The sequence below is a fragment of the Diabrotica virgifera genome, chromosome 4, assembly GCF_917563875.1.
Source record: "Diabrotica virgifera virgifera chromosome 4, PGI_DIABVI_V3a".
NCBI classification, from domain to species: Eukaryota; Metazoa; Arthropoda; class Insecta; order Coleoptera; family Chrysomelidae; genus Diabrotica; species Diabrotica virgifera.
The window spans coordinates 101,424,225-101,447,908 of NC_065446.1; the positions used below are offsets into that span (position 1 = coordinate 101,424,225).

Here is a 23,684-nt window from a genome sequence, read left to right on the forward strand (position 1 = left end):
TCAAAATATCGCAGAAAATACTGGAGGTACGAGAAAAATGATAGAGTACTAAATTGTATCCTTTTTAATAGCTAAAATTTCTCTGTGCATAGATTTTCTTTCCAGTGAATATTTAGCGAGGTAAAGCTGTTTAAAGCCTTTATATACGAGCAAACACCACCTTATTCGAGCCGTTTAAAATTACTCCACTTAAAAATTCAGGGATCTTACGAAATTTAATTTACATAGTTTTAAAGCTCTTCAAAAACACTACAAAATCATATTTGAAAAATCATTTTACCACCTAAAATAAAGGAGCTATGTTTAAGAAACGAATTTTTTTTTTCGAAAAATTCGACTAACCTGCGTCGGAGTGTAATAGAGAATATTATTCAGTGTATATATGTTACAGTTCAAGTTGATTATCCAGTTGGAGTCGACTCCAACTAGTTGGAGTCGACTCTAACGGCTGGTTTCAGTAAAAGTTGATTATAAATATAAAATGAAGATTTATATTCAACATTTACTAGTAAAAGTAGACTCCAACTAGGAAAAGTATACTCTTCCAAATGCCATTTAGTAAAAGTTGATTCTGATTCACAGAAACAGCCGATTCTAGAAATTAAATTAATGTTACTGAATATGTTCAAATTAGTCTAGGCTGTATCGTCGTCCCCGTTAGTGAAATTACTCCGATTCGATTTTTTTGCACAAACTTACTCAAAAAGAGGTCCTTATAACAAATCTACTGGGTGCCAGGCGATAAATTGTTTAAACAATTTTTTTCAGACAAATTCACAAAAATAATTTTTTTACTTCGAACAATTTTCTTTTAGATCATTTGAGTTATTCTGAGCAAAAAAAGGTATTTTGTGATTTTTCTATAAAATTGAATGTTGTCGAGTTATACGCGATTTAAAATTTGAAAAATGCGAAAATGACCATTTTCAAGGCTTAATAACTCGTAAAATAGTTATTTATGTAACAAGTCAGGGCCTCGATTTTTGGCCCTTCGCTTCGTTATCGAACGTATTCGCTTCGTCTACTAAACGGGTCAAAAATGGAGGCCCTCTACAGTGACTCTTTATCGAACGAGTCTGATATTACGAGCAGCGGGAGCTAAGCGAGCGAGGCGAGTAACAGACGAGTTCGATAAAGAGTCTTTACTGACGTGGTGCATACAAAATTTTATCGCCAATCGTAAAAAACATTATGCAATTTAAGATTTTTTTTTATTTCAGACGAAATAAAAATTTTGGGTGACAGTAATGACAGATGACTTTTGCATGATGGCCGGTTTCGATGTTTTAATCGATAATTATCAATATTGAATAACTAATTACTAAATCTTTAAAGTATTTACTTATTTTATATGAATATAATTGAAAAACACTACAGAATTTCAGTTTTTGACATAAATTTAATTAACAAGTAATTGGACTTCGTAAGTCCTAGATTTTCACCCAAAGTAATCTAAAGTAGAACTGGAAGTCAATATTTAAACTCTTCGTTTAACTTTGCGTCGATTGGTATACGATTTTACTAATTTTGAGTCATCTTTACTAAATTTTGGTTCATAATTGTTTAAGCAAAACCAAAAAGTAGACTCCAACTAGTTAAAGTATACTCTTCCCAATGCCATTTAGCAAAAGTTGATTCACGCAAACAACCGATTCTAGAAATTAAATGTTACTGGAAATAATTATGTTCAAATTGTGATATTTATATTCTAGGCTGTATCGTCGCCTCCGATAGGTAAATTATTCCGGTTCGATTTTTTTGCACAAACTTGCTCAAAAAGAGGTCCTTATAACGAATCCACAGGGTGTCAGATGGTACTGTGGTCGAAAAATTGTTTAAACAACTTTTTTAAACAAACTCACAAAAAAAATTCATTTAGGACAATTTTCTTTAAATCATTTGGGTCATTCGGAGCAAGGTCAAAAGAGGTCTTTTGTGATTTTTCTGTAAAATTTATTGTTCTTTAGTTATACGCGATTTAAAATTTGCAAAATACGAAAATGACCATTATCAAGGCTTAATAACTCAGTTAAAAATTATATTAGTCACCGAAAGTGACGAGAAAGTCACCGAAAGTCACGAGAAAGTCCGAAAGTCACGAGAAAGTCCGAAAGTCACCAAATAAAATTTTAACGACCCCCCTACAAGATACTGAAGAAATTTTTGTTATTATTTTATTACTAAGCGGTTATTTTTAATTATTAACAATGAGCGCTAGGAGCGTATTGACGCAGCTATCAATGTGAGTGCGAGTGAGATGCACCATTGCACCATTTTGACATTTAAAAATTCAAACTTCTGTGAAACCACAAAAACACTTTTTTTGTAATTTATTGCTCACATGTCATCACCATGACAAGGCGAAAGTTCTTCTTCTTGTGGTGCTTTCTCCTTTAGTGGAGGTTAGCGACTACACTGGTAAATCTGTATCTGTCCAATGCGGCTCTAAACAAAGATGTTGAATCAAGGCCGGTCCAGTCTCTGATATTTCTAAGCCATGAAATCTGGCGCCTACCGGGACCCCGTTTTCCTTCAATCTTACCCTGGATGATCAGTTGCGTGAGGCGGTACTTTTCGTTTCTCATTATGTGTCCCAGGTAGCTAACTTTTCTGACTAATGATTTTTAGCAGTTCCCTACTTGTACCTATTCTCCTCAGAACATATTCGTTGGTGGTGTGGGTTGTCCAAGGTATTTTCAAGTCACTGCTATAAAGCCAGAGTTCAAAGGCTTGTTCATCAGTATTGTGTTGTGTCCAGGCCTCTGTTATATACAAAAGTATTGACCACACATAGCAATGCAGAAAACGACATCTAAGGCTGATATTAATGCTGTTACAAAATAAGCTTTTCATTTTGATAAACCCCTGTCGGGCTACCTGTATTTTCGCTCTTGACTTCTTGTTTATAATCAAGTTGATTGTTGAACCAGCAACCAAGATATTTGTACTGGCTTACGTATTCAAGCTGTTGGTGTTTCACATATTTATTGGAAGAGGTAAATTTTTGTTCCTTGATATTTTTATAACTTTGGTTTTCGCAGTATTGATCTTCATCCCCATTTTTTCACAACTCTCAGTATCGCTATCCAACAGTATCTGCAGACTATGGTCCAAATCAGTCATTAATACTGTGTCATCTGCATAGCGGATGTTATTTACTCTCTGACCGTTTATCCTGATTCCTTCTGAAGAGTGCGATAAAGAGTTCGCAAATATTACCTAAGAGTAGACGTTAAAAGTATGGGTGATAGCACACAACCCTGTCTAACACCTCGTTGTATTTCAATTGGCCTTGACGTATTACCATTGGTCTTTACGATTGCTGCCTGGTTCCAATTAATTGTCTCTATAATTTTAGAATCTCTTTTGTCGACTCCGATGTTGTTCAATCTTTCTATCAAGGTCTTGTGCATCACCCTATCGAATGCTTTTTCAAAATCTATGAAACAGATAAAAAGGTCTGCTTGCTGATCTTTGTATCTTTGTGCCAGAGTTTGAAGACAGAATATTGCTTCTCGTGTCCCCATACCTTTCCTGAAGCCAAATTGTTCTTGACCGGTGACCTCATCACATTTTTTATAATACATTAGAATCTCGGTTATCCGCCATAAACAGGCCGACGGAAGGGCGAATAAGCAAAAATGGCGGATAATAGGGAGCGTTAAATGAAACACAAGTTGAGCCCTTGATGATTTCCAGTCTCCGATAGGAGTGGCACAAGAAGAAGAAGAAGAGAATCAGTTTAATTTTGACTGACATTGGACATTGTAGATAGAATGATTTAGGATGAACGAAAAAAACTAGCGATTTTCATCTGCCTTGCTGATGTATCTCGTTTTGTTGCTGCCAATACTCGCCATCTTGTAGCATCATAATATCGACAGCTCTTTCTTCTTGTTGCTCGGAATGTTCGGCTTATTTTATCTCATCTTAAAAAATTTTTACTCATTCTTTAATATTTTCAAAGTTATATAAATTTGAAAAAAAAATATTACTTAAATGGAGCGGCGGATAAAACGGAACGGCGGATAAATGAAGGGCGGATAACCGAGACTCTACTGTATATTCTGTTCTGTATGATACGCAAGAAAAGCTTTAGAATGTTATTTAATAGACTTATAAGGCGGAAGTCCTGGCATAATTTGGCATTCTTCTTTGTAGGTAGTGGTATGAAGATTGATTCAAGCCATATTTTAGGGATAGTCCCTGTATTGTAAACATTATTAAATAGTCCAAGAAGAAGGTTTAAGTTTTCTCGTTGATTAACTTCAACAGCTCAGCTGGTTTTTCATCTTTTCCTACAGATTTGTTGTTTTTTAGTTGACGTAGAGCATATTCCAGTTCGGACTTCAGTATTGAAAGACCTTCGTCGTTTTCGGTATTTAATGTAGGAGGTTCTCTGATGTGATAGAAGAGTTCCTTTATATAGTCTTCCCACATGTTTATTTGTTCTTCAGGGCTTGAAATCAGTTTGCCTTCTGCGTTGATTAGATTATTTAGTCCTTGTGAATATGTCGTGCCTGTGAATTCCTGAGTTTCTTATACAGATGGAAGTCATCATGTTTTTTATATAAGTTTTCGATTTCTTCACATTGCTCTGTTATCCATTTTTCTTTTGCAATTTTTATTTTTTGTTTAATAGTTCTATTTAATGCTTTGTACATTGCTTTGTGCTGTTTAAATTTTCTTCTTTTATCCATTAAATCCAATATTTCCTCTGTCATCCATCTTTGCTTCCGTGGTCGCTGTTTTGTGAGCATTTCAGTTGCCGTTGCAAGGGCGAGTCTGATTTCCTCCCGAAGGCGAAAGTTAAGGATGTTTAATTATATGAAAGTGTGCTAAAAAACAGTCTTCTTCTTCTTCTTCTTCTTCTTCACGTGCCATCTCCGCGACGGAGGTTGGCAATCATCATGGCTATTCTGATCTTAGATGCTGCTGCTCTAAACAGTTCGGTTGATGTGCATTCGTACCATTCTCTTTAGTTACGCAACCACGAAATTCGTCTCCTTCCTACACTTCTCTTGCCCTGGATTTTCCCTTGTATAATCAACTGAAGTACGTTGTATCTCTCATTACGCATAACATGCCCCAGGTACTGCAGCTTTCGTGTCTTGATGGTTTCCAATATTTCCAGTCTTTTGTTGACTCTTTTCATGACTTCGTTGTTTGTTATATGCTCGGTCCATGATATCTTCAGGATTCTTCTATACACCCACAGTTCAAATGCTTCCAACTTTTTAGTAGTCGATGCGTTAAGAGTCTATGCTTCTATCCCGTAAAGCAGAGTCGAAAAAATGCTTGCCAGCCTAACTCTCAAGTCTAATTTCAGTTCTCTTGCACAAAGTACCTTTCTCATTTTATTGAAGTTTGTTCTTGCTTTCTCTATTCGAACTTTGATTTCTTTGGAGTAATCGTTTGTGTGATTAATTATTGTACCAAGATAGTTATAGTTTTCTACTTGTTCTAAAGTTTTACCTTTACTTGTCAGGCTTTCATCATTATTTTGGGTTTTTGATATCCTCATAAATTTAGTTTTCTTGATGTTTATTGATAATCCATATCCATAAAAAACAGTGCGAAAAATTAAAAGCCATTTAAAATACATTGTTACTACAGACACACTTTAAGCCCTTCATGTACACCCATCTATATTTACAATTTTCGCACAATACAACCTTTACTTACATAATATGAGATAAAGTAGATAAAAATTATTTTTGTGAATTTAACAAAAATTGGTTAAACAATTTTTCGACCGCGGTACCGCGTGACACACTTTAAGCCCTTCATGTACACCCATCTATATTTACAATTTTCACACAATAAAACCTTTACTTACATAATATGAGATAAAGTAGATAAAAATTATTTTTGTGAATTTAACAAAAATTGGTTAAACAATTTTTCGACCGCGGTACCGCGTGACACACTTTAAGCCCTTCATGTACACCCATCTATATTTACAATTTTCACACGATAAAACCTTTACTTACATAATATGAGATAAAGTAGATAAAAATTATTTTTGTGAATTTAACAAAAATTGGTTAAACAATTTTTCGACCGCGGTACCGCGTGACACCCTGTGTATTTGTTATAAGGATTGTTATACGGATGTATTTCTTTGAGTAAGTTTGTGCAAAAAATCGAATCAGAATAATTAACCTAACGGGGACGACGTTACAGACTCTACTAATAAGTAGTTGAAACGGTCAAAACAAAGAAACGCACACTCATCAAAAATGCACTTGAGATTCTCGTATAATCAACATTTACTGAATCGATCCAGGAAGAGTCAACTCCAACTAGTACAAGTTGATTTAAATTTTTAAAATCAACTTTTACTGCTCGTTTCAGTTGGAGTTGACTCCAACTAGTTGGAGTCGACTCTAACTGAGAATCAACTTGAACTGTAACATATGTATTTTTGGCAGTAATACGTTATAATATGTTCCACTTTCTCCATTCAAATCGAAAGACATAAAAGAAGAAACATCTGCTCATCTGTCTGCGTGTGTCAGTGTATATTTCGTTGATTCCTCGACAATGTTAATAAAAATTGTAATGTTATTAAGGGTGGTTTTTAAGGGTTGAAATATTATGATATTATGTACTAAAGCATAAAACAATCATTATTTAACCAATCAAAACCATAGTTTACCCAAGTTTACCCATATTAAGGTTTACAATGTTTTTACAAGAATAGTTGACAATAAGAGGTAGTCTACACCCCTAAAAATAATCAACGGCCTTGAGCATGATATGGAATAAGTAGTATAGGGTGAGATGATCCTAGTACCAAATTTTTGTCTAAATCGATGCAAGCTGAAATCATTCTTTTAAGATAAATAAATTTTTTACATGTAGTTCAAAAAAGGGTGCTTTTAATGGTTGAAATATTATGATATTATATCCTTCAGCATAAAACAATCATTACTTAACTAATAAAAACCAAACGGTGATCATATTAAATTAAACTGTAATTTTATAATTTTTTACAATTAGGGGTAGTTTTCACCCTCAAAAAAACCAAAAGCGTGCAACGGCTCAATATAGAAAATGAACTAGAGGGTGAAATGAGCCTAATCCCAAATTTTTGTACAAATCGATGCTGGAAGAAAAAATTGCGTGGTTTTGCCATTTTTTCAGCTTCATTTTCTGGGCTACTAATGTTTATTGTGCTACTACATCTACTCTAGGCTAATTAGCAAAATTCATGGAAAAGTTATTTACCAGCAATTTTATTGCTGGAATCGAATTATAAGATCCTATATATTAATAATATAGGTATGCAAAGTCCGCAGATAGTGTGCTACTTTTTTTATAAACAAAATGGCGCCGACAAATCGTATTTTTTTCAATGATTGCTCTATAACTCCGAAGATTTTAAATTTACAACAAAAACACCTTTATAAAAATTCACCGCAATTAAATTCTTCATAGAGATATGTTTTTCACGATTTGCTCCGACGAAAATTTTCCTCGGAAAATGCGGGTTTTCCTAACAAAAACTCTAGTTTTCAAATAAAGTTTTAGGTAAGTAATTATTAATCAATAATTAAATAACTTAGTGACATCAAAGCTTTCTTGGTATAGATTGTAATTCCAGAAGCCGGTGAAAATTAAACGAATATTTTAGCAACAATCCAATTGTTAATTAACAAATTACGATCGCAATAATAACCAAAATAATCATGATACATTGATCAAACTTATGAAGATTATAAAGATGAGATGCTTATTTAATATTTTATCGACAAAATATAAATTTTTCTTTTTTTTTGCATAATCTTTAAATTTTGAAAAAAAAAATAGTTATAATACGCTGGTCTAATTAGTAAAGTACAAAGAAAGGTTATTTACCAGCAATTTTATTGCTGGAATCGAATTATAAGATCCTATATATTATTAATATAGGTATGCGTAGTCCGCATATAGTGTGCTACTTTTTTTATAAACAAAACGGCGCCCACAAATCGTATTTTTTTCAATTATTGCTCTATAACCGAAGATTTTAACTTTACACAAAAAACACTCAAATAAAAATTCACCCCGATTTAATTCTGCATAGAGGCATGTTTTGCCCGATTTGCTCCGACGAAAATTTTCCTCGGAAAATATGGGTTTTCCCAACAAAATCTCGAATTTTCAAATAAATTTTTTGGGCCAGTAATTATTTATTAATAATTATATAGCTTGGTGAAATAAAAGCTTTCTTGATATAGATTATAAATTCAGAAGCCGGTGAAAATGAAACGAATATTTTAGCAACAATTCAATTGTTAATTAACAATTTACAGTCGCAATAACAACCAAAATAATCATGAGACATTGATCAAACTTAGAAAGAATATAAAGGTGTGATGCCTATTTAATATTTTGTCGACAAAATATAAATTTTTCATTTTTTTGCATAATCTTTAAATGTTTAAAAAAAATTGTTATAAACAAATTAATATTTCTCAGAAACTGTTTATTATATTCTAATTTTAAAAAATACTTAAAATGCGTATTTCATAGGTCTTGAAAATGAATCCTTTAAAACAAATTTCCAACCATTTGCAAAAAAGTTATGAAACAGCAAAATAAATATACGAATTCTCCGTTGTTTATAATTTGTTTAAATTGTTTCAAAGCTTAAAAGTGAGTCTATGGTACAATTTATTACTCACAAAGAATGTCAAAAGTTAGTGCAATGTTTATATGTTAATCAAAGATTAAAAATACTTTTTTTTTGTAATTTTAAGCGCGAAAGTAGGCTTGATACAGAGCCGGAGATGAAATGTTCACTCGAAGCGACTGACACGCTTAAACTCGCGCGAGTTGTGTATGTGGGCGGGTAGCTACGGTACTGTATTATTCTACTTTCGCGCGTGTTAACTAAAAAAAAATATATTTATAATCTTTAATTAAAATATAACCATTAAACTGATAATCGATATTTTTTTATAAATAATTAGCTTGTACTTTAAACTCACTTCTACGCTTTGAAAGAATTAAAAAAATATATAAATACCGTAGTAATCGTATGTTTACTCTGCTGTTTCATAACTTTTTTTCAAATGGTTACAAAAAAGTTTTAAGGCATTCATTTTCAAGATATTTGAAATGCGCATTTTACTCATTTTTTAAAATTATAATATAATAAAAACTTTCTGAGAAACGTTAATTTGTTTATAACTATTTTTTATACATTTAAAGATTATGGAAAAAATAAAAAATTTATATTTTGTCGACAAAATGTTAAATAGGCATCTCATCTTTATAATATTTCAAAGTTTGATTAGTGTATCATAATTATTTTGGTTATTTTTGCGACTGTAAATTATTAATTAAGAATTGAATTTTTGCTAAAATATTCGTTTAGTTTTTACCAGATCCTGGAACTATAATCTAAACCAAGAAGGCTTTTAAGTCACCAAATTATTTAATTATTGGTAAATAATTACTTATCTAAAACTTTATTTGAAAGTTAAAGATTTTGTTGGGAAAACCCGCATTTTCCCAGGAAAATTTTCGTCGGAGCAGATCGCGAAAAACACGTCTCTATGCAGAATTTAATTACGGTGAATTTTTATTTGGGTGTTTTTGTTGTAAAGTTAAAATATTCGGAGTTATAGAGCAATAATTGAAAAAAACACGATTTTCGGGCGCCATTTTGTTTATAAAAAAAGTAGCACACTATCTGAGGACTTTGCATACCTATATTATTAATAAATAGGATCTTATAATTTGATTCCAGCAATAAAATTGCTGGTAAATAACTTTTCCCAAAAATGGCCTATTCTCCGATAATCAGCCCAGACTAATCTAAGTTATTGACAAAGTCAAGTACGATTTTTGTTCCCCGAGCAGCAAGTTTGATTTTTCGGAAAACTTTTCGCGTGTCGTATTCTAAGGCCACGTTAAACAACATTGAGGACAACGGATCTCCCTGTCTCAGTCCATAATTTACGCAGAAAGCATTTGATATTTTTTCTATTATTCTAGCTTGTGCAAAAGAGTTATTTACACACATTTTAGTTACCGCAGATAATTTCTTGGGTACGCCCAGCTCGACCATTGCAATAGTTTTGGAGGATTAATTAAAACATAAGCCTTTTTAAAATCTATAAAGATCTGATGCACGTCTTCATTATACTCCCAATGCTTTTCAAGCATTTGTCTAATAGTAAATATTTGATCAATAGTCGATGGTTTAGGCCCGAAACCACGCTGGTAGTCACCAACCATTTCTTCGGCGTACGTAGTATTGAGTAGTGAAATTTTTCTATGGTTCATATTCATATAGGATTCCATTTGTTCTTTCTTGTGCATTTAGGTACTAGTACTAGTAACTATAGATGCTGAATACGAACTAGAATTGTATAAATTACACCAAACCCAATTAAACTGATTACTCCGTATTTTGGCATTTTTTTTGTGTCCCACTCTGCCTTCTTTAGGTGCTTCTTACAGTATATCTTGGCGAAGAGTTCTACAGATTGTCCCGTAATTTGGAATTTCTTATTTACAACCCAGTCTAATATTTAATATTTCCTAACTAGGTCACCAGCTCTACCAGACCATGGAGCATCTAGTTGACTTTTTTGTGTATGAGAAAAACACTTCAAACTTCTATCTTCTCCTTTATAAGCCGTCTCTAATGGAGGTTGGCCAGGTCTTCGGCAAATTCATCTATATCCTGTGCTTTTCTTATTAAGGTTTGAAGATCTAGTTCTGTCCAATCATTGATGGTACCCAGCTAGGTTATTTGTCGTCTGCTATAGGATCACGCTTTACTTCTATTTTTCCTTACAGTTTTAGTTCAGGAAACTATCTTTCGAATCTAATTACATGTCCAAGATAAAATGTCTTCCGTTTTTTAATAATCTCTACACTTTTAGGATATAATATATTCATGAGTCTATGGTTTCATGTATCCAGCATCCTAGATATTTAAACCTTTCTACTTGTTCAAAATTAGTTTGTTATGTACTAATATGTTTATATATTTTTGTTCGGAGGTAGGTAGTGGATCTTCAGTTGTGTACACTTGTGTGTGTGTGTGTTTCGACTAGAAGATATAGATCATGTTTTTCGATTATGGTAAATAAATAAATCAGTGATTTCTTTAATTGTGTGATTCTTTTCAAACTTGTCACTATTATATTCTATACATCTATTGAATAAGAACCTGTTCTTAGCTAGCGGTTTAAATTAAATTTTAATGTTTGACTGTTTGTATGATTAGTTTGTTGTATGTTAATAAGGTTGTAATTAACTTAATTTTATTTGGTTTTTCCATTAATATCAAGAATATGTGAATAAAAAGCGTGAAACGCCTCATAAGCATTTTTAACCAACTGATTCCAAACTTTTCTTAGAAAGTATCTTTCATTAATAGGTATGAATTTCACACGGATAAAAAATATTTGTGCCTTCTCTTCACAGTTTGTTTTCAAATTTCTCTTATGGCCTTCTTTTAGCTGTATAGTAATAAATGATATTAAATAAGTCGACAATTATATGTGTGTTGCAATCGGCTATAAGTTGCAATATTTCCGTCGGTATTTCGTCCGGTCCTACAGCTTTCCCAGTTTTCAATTCTTTAATTGTTGTGAGTTGAGTTGTACTTCACCTTCTGTTATTTCTGGTCCAGTTTCTTTAACGAAATATTCGTTATCTATTGTGTCTTGTTTGTCGTTAAACAGCAAGCTGTTCTATATTATAGTTTGCCCATACCATTAATTTGTTTTCTGTATCCATTACAGTCGGAAAAATGAAAGAATACCCATGAACGATCACATCAATCGCTTATTTTGTATTTACTGTATTTTTCTATAAATAACTAACGTTTGTTCTAGAAAAATACAGCATAAATAAGTGATTGATATGATCGTTTATGGGTATACTTTCATTTTTCCGACTGTACACTGAACCAAAAAAGTACGTAAATATAATGAAAAAAACATTGATTCACAAGAGGGGAGCATTAATTTTCGTCCAAAGATCAGTATCATTGGTCCAATGTAAGTAGATACATTAACTAATGCTCAAAAATATTAATTTTTATGAATTAGTACGGTAATTTAATGTACTTTCTAGTTAAGAATCAATGTATCGGTACATTGAATCAATGTATTGGTACATTGAATCAATGGATCGGTACATTGAATCAATGTATCGGTACATTAATTCTTAACTAGAAAGTACATTGAATGAACGTACTAATTCATACAAGTTAATGTTTTTGAGCATTAGTTAATGTATCTACTTACATTGGACCAACAATACTGATCTTTGGACGAAAATTAATGCTCCCCGTTTTTGAATCAATATTTTTTTCATTATATTTACGTACTTTTTTGGTTCAGCAAATGTCATCTTCATGTATATTTGTATATAACATACAAATAGTTAATAAGTAAACAAAATCACGACTTAATATCTACATAAATATTACAAATATAGGTTGAAGCACCGACTTTTTGCCGATTCTCAAACTAATCTTAAGTATCTATAAGTTTAAAGAAAGAAAAAACATATATTTTTAATTAACACAAACAACTTTTATAATGGAAAATTTGGAAAAAACTGAATAACTAAATATAACAGAAATTGATTCTTCTTATAAAATATATAAAAATATATCTATTTATATTATATAAAAAATGTATACCTAATATCGTGAAAATAAATACATCTACAATAACATCTCCATAAATACATCTCTCTGGGATTAATTATCACCACCCATACAAAAAACAAATGGTTGAATGGCATTTTTCTTTGATTTCAAAAATCTAATATGATCTTCGACTTGTAAGAATGTAAGAATGATTACTGGAAATCTCTGATGGTATATTTTATTATATATTTGGTTGTCCATTAAGATGTTTTTTTAACCATTTTATTAGTTCGCACAAAATATCGATGTAGAACCCAAAGAAGAACTGCATATTAGCCATCTACAATTTATACTAATAATTAATTATTATAAAAAAATAATTCTAAATAGTGAACATAGTTGTATTTTTGGTATCACTTTTTTTTATAGAAATATTTTAATTTATCCTGAAAAAAATTGCTAGATGTTGAGATGTTTATTTTTACTTTTGATAGATACTACCGATTGCAAGAGTTAATAATATTTTTCAATTATTTACGGTTTAATCACTTAAAGATTGAATTTATTAATCTTTTATAAGATTATACCCTTTAGAAATATTTTCAAATGGTTCCTATTTTCTTTTACCTACGTGTCGAATTAGCTTTTGAAAACATTTACAGAGAACAAAAATTAATTATTACTAGATATGCAGGATTGAATAATGAAATAGGTACTTACATTCCGTAATGTCTTCATGGGTAGTCTTTTCAAATAAAAATTTATTTGTTTTATCCTTGATATGACTTTCTTACCGAAGAAATGAGATAATTCTTTCGAGATTGCTGTCCCATCCATCAATAAGTCCATTTACATTTCCAAATGCCACTCCAAACTCCATATCAATCTGCAAAAGTAGAAATAGAAATACAACTTTTTTTATAGAAATCCAACAAAATAATTTATAAATAGTTAAAAATATATGTAAATGCATACCTTAGAAAAATCAACCAAATCACTAGTGCCAAACACCGCCCCTCAGAGTCTGCAGGGTGACTGTCTGCTAGGAGGCTGCAACTGTTGTCACGTGATTTTTTTACACCAATAAAAACACTTATAGAGTTTTAAGAAATGTATCGGTTTATGTACAAGATTGTTGCTACAATGTATTGATCATTGACTCAGGAATATTGCATTAATACAATGATTGCGTTACATCAAAACAATGTATCTAGTTATTAATCAAAGTCGAAAATATTGATTTAATGTTACGAAAACATTGATTCAATAAACGAGTTCGTAATTTAAAGAACACTGTACATTAGTGCAATGTTTTATATTCATTAATTTAACCGCATAATCCTGATGTATAGTTTCATATATACAATGAACAAATTATTAGTATTATGAAAAAAGTCATTGGATAGACAAAACGTTTCATAGGATTAATGATTCTACTCATTATTTTTTAATGAATAGAAATACATTATAATAATGAATATGGTCATTACTTAATGACTACGTGTTTATAGTATTAACGAAATTTTCATTGAATCAATGTAAAAAAAGTCAATGATTGGCGTTCATTGGTACTATGTACAATATTTTTTTCAGTGTAGGTACTATGTCTCCCTTTTCATCAACTAGTATACACAGCGAGGCATAAGACTTATAGCTTTTTACGGATATAGAAAATGTGTGCTCATTGTCATAGTTGATTTTTTTGTGAAGGGATTAACGGATTCCGCTAGTTTTTTTTATTATTTTAGATATTTCTTTAGTATTTACACAGTTGTGCAAAGATTTACTCAAACTTTTTTTTGTATTTATACCGGGTAGAAGAAACGAAATGTTTTTGAAACAAACGAAAAGTTTGAAACGCCCTATAGGGAGGACAAAGTACAAATCTGAGTATTCATCGAAATCGTATTATAGTCTTATGTTTTGTGAATATTTTGTTTTTTTTTTAATCTCCCTGATATCTTAAAAATAGAGAAAATAGGTGGTTTTACTCTTTACCATGTGTTTTAGCTGAAACAAAACTAAATTAACAATAAAAAATAACAGTAAACAAAACTGTAAAAACAGAAAAGTACATAACGTAAACAGTTTTTATCGACACCGATAAGAGTTATTTGTCGACCAGGTAAGCGATACGCAAAGCGCAACAAAAGATAGACGAAATTGTTTAATGGAGGCTATGTGATGTTTTGAGGTGGAATTTCCCTAAAAGTAATACGAATTTGGTGTCTACGTGGAGGCTATTTAAATAGCGAGAGGTACATTACATATATTTTTTTTCTTCGAACATTCTTTTCCTTTCGCACTATATATAGGAAATAATTTCATCTTAAGATATCAGAGAAACTTAAAAAATAGAAGGTTTACAAAATATGATACTACAACATAGTATCGATGCATATGCATAACCAACTTTTTACCTTTTCCTTCCTACAGGCCACTACAGGGTGTCTCAAACTTTTGTTTCGGTTATAGCACATGTTAAACTACAAAACCGCGTATTATCTTTGTTTCTCAAAATATCAGGAACATTCTAAAAACAAAATGTTAATAAAACATTAAAGCGCGTGATACACATGCAATCTTTAAGTACGCGAGTTTAAAGATCGCGGACTTACTCGGCTCGCCGTCGGTGATACACGGCAGACTTAAAGTACGCGGTTTCACGGTACACAGAGAACCGGTATGTTCGCACGCATGGAAGGCGAACGCGTGGCGTCATATGGGAACCTTAATTTTCATCCGGCAATTCTAAATGAAGCGGTAATATTGTTCGAATTTTAAAATTATGTACCTATCATCGCTTTTTAAATAAAAAATTGTATTTTATATTCTTTTTACTGTCATTTTCCAATATGCATTTAATTTAAACATGAATTTCCATTGAAAAATAAAGATTTTAGGTATCTGTTGTCCAATATACATTCACCATAGTATATTAAAAAAATAAAACAGAAATAATATAAACATTCACTTTACTTCTGGGTCTGTAATAATATTTCACATAAAATTGTGTCTACTTACTGTTATTCTAAATTGTTGAAAAATATTTGACTAAAAATAAAAACTTATCCACAAATCAATTAAGAAATTTTGATGACTTTCAAATTTTATTTACAAAATAGAAAAAGGTTGAGGAATCTAAAAATTTCAACTGCGAAAATTTTATTAGACGGTAATATACATACATACAGAGTGGGCCAAAGAAAACAGTCCACCTCGATATTTGACGGTATTTATTAGATTTTAAGGAAATGACGAAACAGGTCGATTTTTGATCTAAGTGGGACACATTTTTACGGTACATACATTTATCATTTGTCAACCCCCTTCCTTCTACTTCCCCCGCCCCTTATTTTTAAATAGGGAATAGAGATCCTCTTCTAGCTCATTTAAAAGGTTACGCGATTATCTACTCAGTAATATAAACATTAACATAATTATTTATACAGAAAAAAATATTTTAATTAAATTAATTGACACAAAAAGAAGAATGTATGTAATTAATTTAATTCAAAATACATTCTACTGCTGTCATAAAACAGAAAAATATATTTTTTGATAAATAAACATTGCTCTTCGCGTAATTTCAATATTCAAGCTGCCACCCATCTGCCTCTTGGTAGGTTGAATATTGAATTTAAGCGAAAAACAATATTTATTTGTCAAATAAACATTTTTCTCTGTTTTCTGTCAGTAGTAGAATGTATTTTGATTTAAATAAATTGCATACATTCTTCCTTTTGTGTCAATTAATTTATTTCAAAATAATTTTTCTTGGACACCCTGTGTAAATGATTATGTCTATGTTAATATTACTGAATAGAAAATTAAATAACCTTTCAAATGAGGGAGCACACGACCCGTATTCCCTATTTGAAAATAAGGGGTGGGGGGAATGGATGGGAGGGGGTTGACAAATGGCAGATGTATGTACCGTAAAAATGTGCCCCCCTTAGATTAAAAATCGACCTGATTCTTCATTTCCTTAAAATCTAATAAATACTGTCAAATATCGAGGTGGACTGCTTTCTTTGGCCCACTCTGTATATGTATGTATAAAATGTTCGCACTTTAAATTTTTAGGTTCCTAACCTGGTTTAACTTTAAATCAATTGTGTATATTAATAAAAAAAAACAAATTTGCGGGAAAGGTTTTATTAATAATATTAGAATTAGTATAATTAAAATCATTTTTTAACATTAGAAAATTTATATATCTTTTTGTCAAGTGCTCTCTGGCAGTTTTTAAAACTTATTTTTCTGTTAATATCTCTCATTCTAATATATGTTCGTGTTCTGCATATGCATAATATCACCTCAAATGGCATTATAGTCTCGGTTTTAATAAATTACTATAAAACTAATAGTTATATTATAATAGTTTTAAAAATACACAGTTATGCTAATAAACAACAATTTGTAACTAAAATAATATAGTATTACTTCAATCGTTAACAGCTTAATATTTTAAAACCGCCTCAATCTATTCACTTTCAACGCCACCACATACGAAATAATGCATCCAAACAATAAGCAAATATCTCTTAGGTTCCCACGTGACGTGCTGCGCGGCCGAACCAAATTTAGCGACGACAATCGGCATACCGGTTCTCTGTGTACCGTGCGCGGTTTTAAAGATCGCGGTCGCCGTCGGTAAGACACACGGCAGACTTACTCATAACTAGAGACTGGAAAATATGCACTAAAAAATGTCTAAAATATGCATGCAATATGCATTTTAAAACAAGCTGAATATGCACAATTAACATGCAAATATGCATTTATATATGCACTTATTTTTATATGAATAATTTTATGGTTTACGTTAAATACATAAATAAATAAAAAATAATAAAAATAAATAAATAGGTTTGAATTTAAACCAAATTGTATTATTATTTCTTAATATATTTTTTTAACTTCAGGTTTTGTGACAAATAAAACGGCAAAATATTTTATTTTGACCACAAGATAAATAAGAGTACAATAAAATAAATGTACATATTTTTATTGTTACAATATTGATTCATATTTTCTAAACTAATATTATAAAAAGAGTACAATAAAACAAATTTACATATTTTTATTGTTACAATAAATAATCATATATTGATTCATATTTTCTAAACTAATATTATGTCTTCTATCTGTTAATATTTGTTTATAGGCAGAAAAAGATCTCTCAACGTCACAAGATGTAATTGGGGCATATTTAAACTTTGCTATTAGAGACGGATCCATATTAATATTTTCATCGAAGTTTCCAAAATTGATTATATTATTTATTGAACGCAATAAAGTGAAACCCTCATTTTTGTTTAAAACGTCATCAAGTTTATCTTTAATTTTTACTCCAATTTCCCCATTCAGATTTGTTATCCGAATCAACAATAGACATACTATTGTGAAGACATAAATTTTGAGCCTCTAATTTTGTAATTGAACTTTCAATGATATCGAAATTCGATTTTATATACAACAATTGATTTTTAATAGACTTTTCTTTAAAAATATTTTGACAGTTATCAATAGCGGTACAAGTCGGATCAAAACTTGAAATAACGCTTTTGATGTCGTCGTAGTGTTCAGATAAAAATATAGCACTTTTAAGCCAAGTTCCCCATCTGGTTAATACTGGTTCTGGTGGTAAAGGAATATCGGGAAGCATCTCCCTATATACCTGTACACGTAGTGGTGCTTTCAGAAATACTTTTTTTACATTATTTATTAAGGTGTTTACATTGGGAAATTCAATTCTAACTTTCTCTGCAACTCTGTTTAGGCCGTGCGCCAAACATGTACAGTGAATTAAATTAGGGAAAAAGATTTTAAGATTGGATGCAGCTTTCATCATATATGAGGCGGCATCACTAAGCATTAATAATATTTTTTTAAATGGTACTTGATCAGGTAAAAAAAAATTTGTTAGGGATTCGTTAACAAATCTAGCTATTGTAGCATAGTTTGTTTTTTCCAAACATTTTACACTAATTAAGTATGAGTTTTTAAAATCGCCAGAGTCGTTAAGAACTCCAACAATTAGATTCGCAATTTGTCGACCCTTTGTATCCGTTGTTTCGTCGACGGAAATCCAAAGATATTCGGCTTTTAATTGATTTTTAATACTCGTCATCACATCTTTGTAACATGCACTGACATATTTTTTCCGAAGAGTTGAAGAACTTGGTATTTGAGCTGGTTTATCTTTAATCTTGCAATAAGTTTTTAAAAAGTTTTGACACGATTTATGTTCTAACTTGTGCAGAGGGATATTGCAGTTCAAAAAAAAATGGCATAAATCCTTTGCAAAGGTTTCTTGCCCAACTGACGTATTCTGAATCTGCAAACTGTTCTGTAGAATCTGCTGGCGAGGTTTATTATCATTTTTTGATAGCTTAGTTTGGTGAAGTGAAGTTTTTATGTGTTGAACTACTTGGAATTTCTTTTGACATGGAATCTGGAATATAATGATAATGATGTTTTAGATGTTTTCGTAAATAGATACCTACATTAAAATGATCAAACTTTTTAAACCTCCCCCAATTTTTTTTTATTTCTCAAAGTGAAATTGAAATCGTCAAACAATAAAGTACAGTCAGTGTACCGTAGTATACAGGGTGGGCCACTCTCAACACCTCGCTCTGTATAAGCCAAACCGTTGCGAACTTTAAAAAACAGTTTTTGAAGAAATGGGACGGTTTGTCATTTTAGAATAGACAGACACATAGATGTGCAAAGAAGTTTGATAAGTTTAAAAATCTATTGAAGTGGAGAACTTACCTTTTTATCACAAATGGTGCAAAACATACTTTCACTGTCGATAACTTTTAGATGATTGTTACTTCCAATCCAACTTCTGAGAAGACTTGATTTTTCCCTTGCTACTTTAGGCATTTTCACAATAATAATAAAATGATTTTTTTACACAGTATAGTCAATAACTTGCAATCACAAAAGTCGAATAATCGGCGATTGATTTAAGACTAACCATTCATAAAATAAAATAATCTATCCTACCCTTAAAATGCTTAAAATTTCGTTTTGGTTGGTTTTCCCAGAATAATTCATAGTTGGCCGACACCAGCAGAAAGTACAGGTAATATTTGTAATGTTATTCAAAATATAATCGGTATTTACTTAGGTAATTTGTAAATTCTGAGAAGTCTATAAATCTTAAATATCCGGATAATGATACCTGCAGCTATAAATAACGCCCATTATGTTTATGGGTACAACAACAAAGGAGCTTAACAGCAAAATATTTACTTTCACATTTTATTTTAATGGATGTTGATGTTACTAATATATACCTTATTTTTAAATGGGGTAGAGTAAATTCCCATCAAAATATGCATTTATATGCTCTTAAATCTCCAAATATGCAAGGCATATGCATTTATGAAAAACATGAGAAATATGCAGCATATATATGCATATGCATTTTGCATATAATCCAGTCTTTACTCATAACTCATTGCAATGTCGTCGAGAGAAGATGCTTTGTGCTATTTAGGAATTTTATCATATTATATTTTAAATACTAATAAAAAAGACGAAATCGAAAAGTGTGGGTTAAGCACTGGCTTACGCAAAGAGAGCGTTTATCACATGTGAATTTAGTTAGAGAGTTACGTGGAGATAAGGAAGATTATCATGTACCCAAAAAGAATAGAAATGTATTACTGGTTTCATAATTTCATTACACTGATCCAGCAGACTGAATAGACGAAATTAGCAACACGCCAGAGATGATTTTATTCTATAATGATATCAAATGTTAAATAGATATTGTAGGTACATAAAATGGCGTCACCTTATAATTTGTCTAGAAATATTAAACGGTGGCTACTTGTAATTTTTTTATGGGGTTCTAAATATCGCCAGTATAAACATTTACCTAATAACCCTAATAGGGAATATACTAAACAATGGAGACAATTATTTATTAAAAAATTATAATAGACCTAGTAGAAAGTTATTTTCAAATTAGGACTGCATCCTCAGAATGACTTTCTCATATTCGATAAGCTGTTATGAAATACATACTCTGGAATGCCTACACAAAAACGACCTTATCCAACAACCAGGTAAAAGGCATTTCAAACACTGCACGAAAAGGAAAACGGAAAACCAGATATTTTGCACACTTTGCAAATGTTACTTATGCATGGATCCTATCGTAGCCTGCTGTGAGAAGTGTGTTTAGCAAAAAATTTAGAAACTGTCCTCGGATGGTAATATTTTCATCAGGAGGATAAAAAACAGCCTATAAATAATTAGGTTTACTCAAAAACAAATAATCAAAAATAATTTAGTATAGCTTAAAATAGTGTTTTACGGTTTTCTCAAAACTTATAAAATGTAGGTAACTTGTCTCCTTTCAACAATAAACGATTGAATTATTTCTAAGCAATTTGCTTAATTAGTGAAAATATAAGTGTAACTTTATACGCAATAATATGATGGCTCGAGGCTCGCGGCTCGTGGCGTGGCAGTGATACACGTACGAGTTACGAGTAAGATTTCAAACTTGTTGGATCGACGGCGTACTTACTCGGCGGACTTAAAGTACGCGTACTGGCGGTGATACACGCGCGAAAAAGGTCGCGAGCCATAAGTTCGCGTACTTACTCGCGTGTGCATCACCCCTTTAAGACTAATACGATTCTGATGTATATTCAGATTTGTACCTCGTTCTCCCTACATAGTGTTTCAAACTTAATATAAGAAAAACGTTTCTTTTCTTCCACCCGGTATAAGTACAAAAAAAAAAGTTTGAGTAAATATTTGCACAACTGAATAAATACTGAAGAAATATCTAAAATAATAAAAAAAATTAGCGGAATCCGTTTACGAAAAAATCAACTATGAAAACAAGCATAAATTTTCTATATCCCTAACTTATGCCTCGCAGTATATTTTGCTTTTATTCTGGTTTTATAGTTGATTCTACTATTTTCCTGTGTACATTAAAGTTATCATATTTATGTTGTAACGTTTCTATTTCACCACATTTTTCTTTTAGCCAATTTTCTTTTGCTATGCGAATTTATCGCCGTATTTCATTTTGTGTTTGCTAATATAGTGATTTATTCTTTATTCTTATCTTTATGTATTCTTCTTTTGTTTTTCAAGTGTAGTTACTTCATCTGTCATATAATCGGTTTTCAATTTTGTGGTTTTGCGTAGACACTTTTTGAAGTTATACTTCTTTAGGCGCGATTGAGAGTAAAATTTCATAATACTGCGCGCATGCGCACACAGACAGTATGGCGTTTAGTTGCTAAATCTTTCAAGTTATGGTTCATTCCACCAACATAATTCTGTTTTGGATTATCGCGACAACGAATATTTCAGTATGCAACATACGAAGTACCGAAGTAAATGGCTCTAATAATTATTCCAATAAACAGCAATGTAATTTGCAATTTATTTACGTTCTTCATATTTTGCACAATAAAATATTCGTTGTCGAAATAATCCAAAACAGACGTATATTCGTGGAATAAGGTATATGTATAAATATATCAGTGCAAGAAAAGGTGTGAAAAGAATATATTAGTCTTTTTAGTAAATATATTTATTATAATTTTTGCGTCTTTGGATTTGTCTTCCTCAGGAGTAAGATGAGTATTATTAAAACATTTTATTGTATATTTATTATACATCACCTTGTGTGTTTGTTTACTGTGAATTGTCATTAGGTACGTCCGAACCGACACAGACACAGTCCTCGTAACGTATTTGGTATAGCATACAGCTAGAGATCGAGAGGTCTTGAGTTCGAATCCGGGGCAATCCTATACGTTTTTTTTTTATTTTTTTGAAAGCGGTAAGCACAAAATTAGTTTGTTGCTTAAAAAAAATAAAACACACTGTTTAAAGTATATTTATTTTTAAGATATCATATAATAGAAGTATAACTCCTTACGTGCGTACAAAGCACACACATTCTTTTTTGAAGGTTCTATTAAGTCAGCCTTTATTTCTTCCCAGCTTTTGTTGATATTTTCTTCATTGTATTGAAACGAAAACGACAATAGACTACCCCAGCTAATTGAAATAATATTCGAAAATAATATTTCAATCCTCCAAAACAGCTATTAGAATAAGAGCCGCTATAGGTAAATTTCTTAATCATTTTAGGCACGATGGGACCCTATAACTTAAATAGTAGAACCTAAAAGAAAACGTTTGAACACTGTGCCGTCACTTTTTAGTGGCACATGCGTCGACAGTGGCGCATCAAACTTTCCACTTATGGACGGGATAAATAAATTAAAAGTTAACAGAACTTACTAACAGAATTAATTTTTTTTTCATTTTTTTAGGTTCTATGTGATTAACACATAGGATTCATCGTGATTTTAACCCACCACCCCCTTTTCCCTGCCCCCACCATCAAAAACTTCATTTTTCGTTTTTATTTTTTTTTGGTGGGATGCAATAAATTTAAAAATTTCAAAAAATTCACACGCATAGTTGAGGCTTTTGTAAAACATGCCTATTTTTTACAGACCCATAGGTAGAGTGTACATAACCTCAAAAAATTAAAAGAAATTTTTTTTTTCAAAAAAGCGTATAACTTTTTTTGAGGAATAGTTGCCGGTCTAATTTTTTCTTAATCTTGTGTGTTTTATCAAACACTATATTTTAAATTTTTTTCAGATTTTTCCGTAAGTCTCCCCACCTTCAAAAATCCGAAAAACTGTTTTTTGGGGGGTTTTGGGGGATTTTCCCTATTTTATAGACTTCATAATATATCAAATCAATTTTGTTTTCATAGGTTATATGTAACTTGAAGTAACTTGAGTTCTTTAGAATATTTAAAAATCAGAAAAACAAGTTCAAACCCCCCAAAACCCCCTTAAGAAACAGTTTTTTGGATTTTTGAAGGTGACCAACGTTACAGAAAAATCTGAAAAAAATTAGAAATATAGTATTTGATAAAATACACAAGACTAAGAAAAAATTAGATCTGCAGCTATCCCCAAAAAAAAGTTATATACTTTTTTTCAAAAAAAAAATTTTAAAATTTCTTTGAGGTTATGTACACTCAACCTACAGGTCT

General features: G+C 31.2%; 3 protein-coding genes across 8 annotated transcripts in view; 2 read left to right on the top strand and 1 right to left on the bottom strand.

The window, feature by feature from the left end:
* Positions 1 to 23,684, bottom strand: part of LOC126883875 (protein white) — a 308,915-nt gene that overhangs the window by 270,310 nt on the left and 14,921 nt on the right. Inside the window, exon 1 of one of the 3 annotated variants that reach the window (XM_050649565.1) lies at positions 13,331 to 13,432. The exons of 1 other annotated variant lie outside the window; for it this stretch is intronic. In XM_050649565.1, coding sequence (XP_050505522.1) covers positions 13,331 to 13,348 — 18 coding nt within the window. In that variant the 5' untranslated portion in view covers positions 13,349 to 13,432. Of the gene's footprint in view, positions 1 to 13,330; positions 13,433 to 23,684 lie in introns of those variants that run through there. One more of the 3 variants, XM_050649562.1, reaches the window with a different exon arrangement.
* Positions 1 to 23,684, top strand: part of LOC114338870 (uncharacterized) — a 435,637-nt gene that overhangs the window by 108,790 nt on the left and 303,163 nt on the right. The window lies entirely within an intron of this gene.
* The window catches only part of LOC114338869 (uncharacterized), a 456,134-nt gene that overhangs the window by 10,781 nt on the left and 421,669 nt on the right, over positions 1 to 23,684 (top strand). The gene's annotated exons all lie outside the window — the stretch shown is intronic.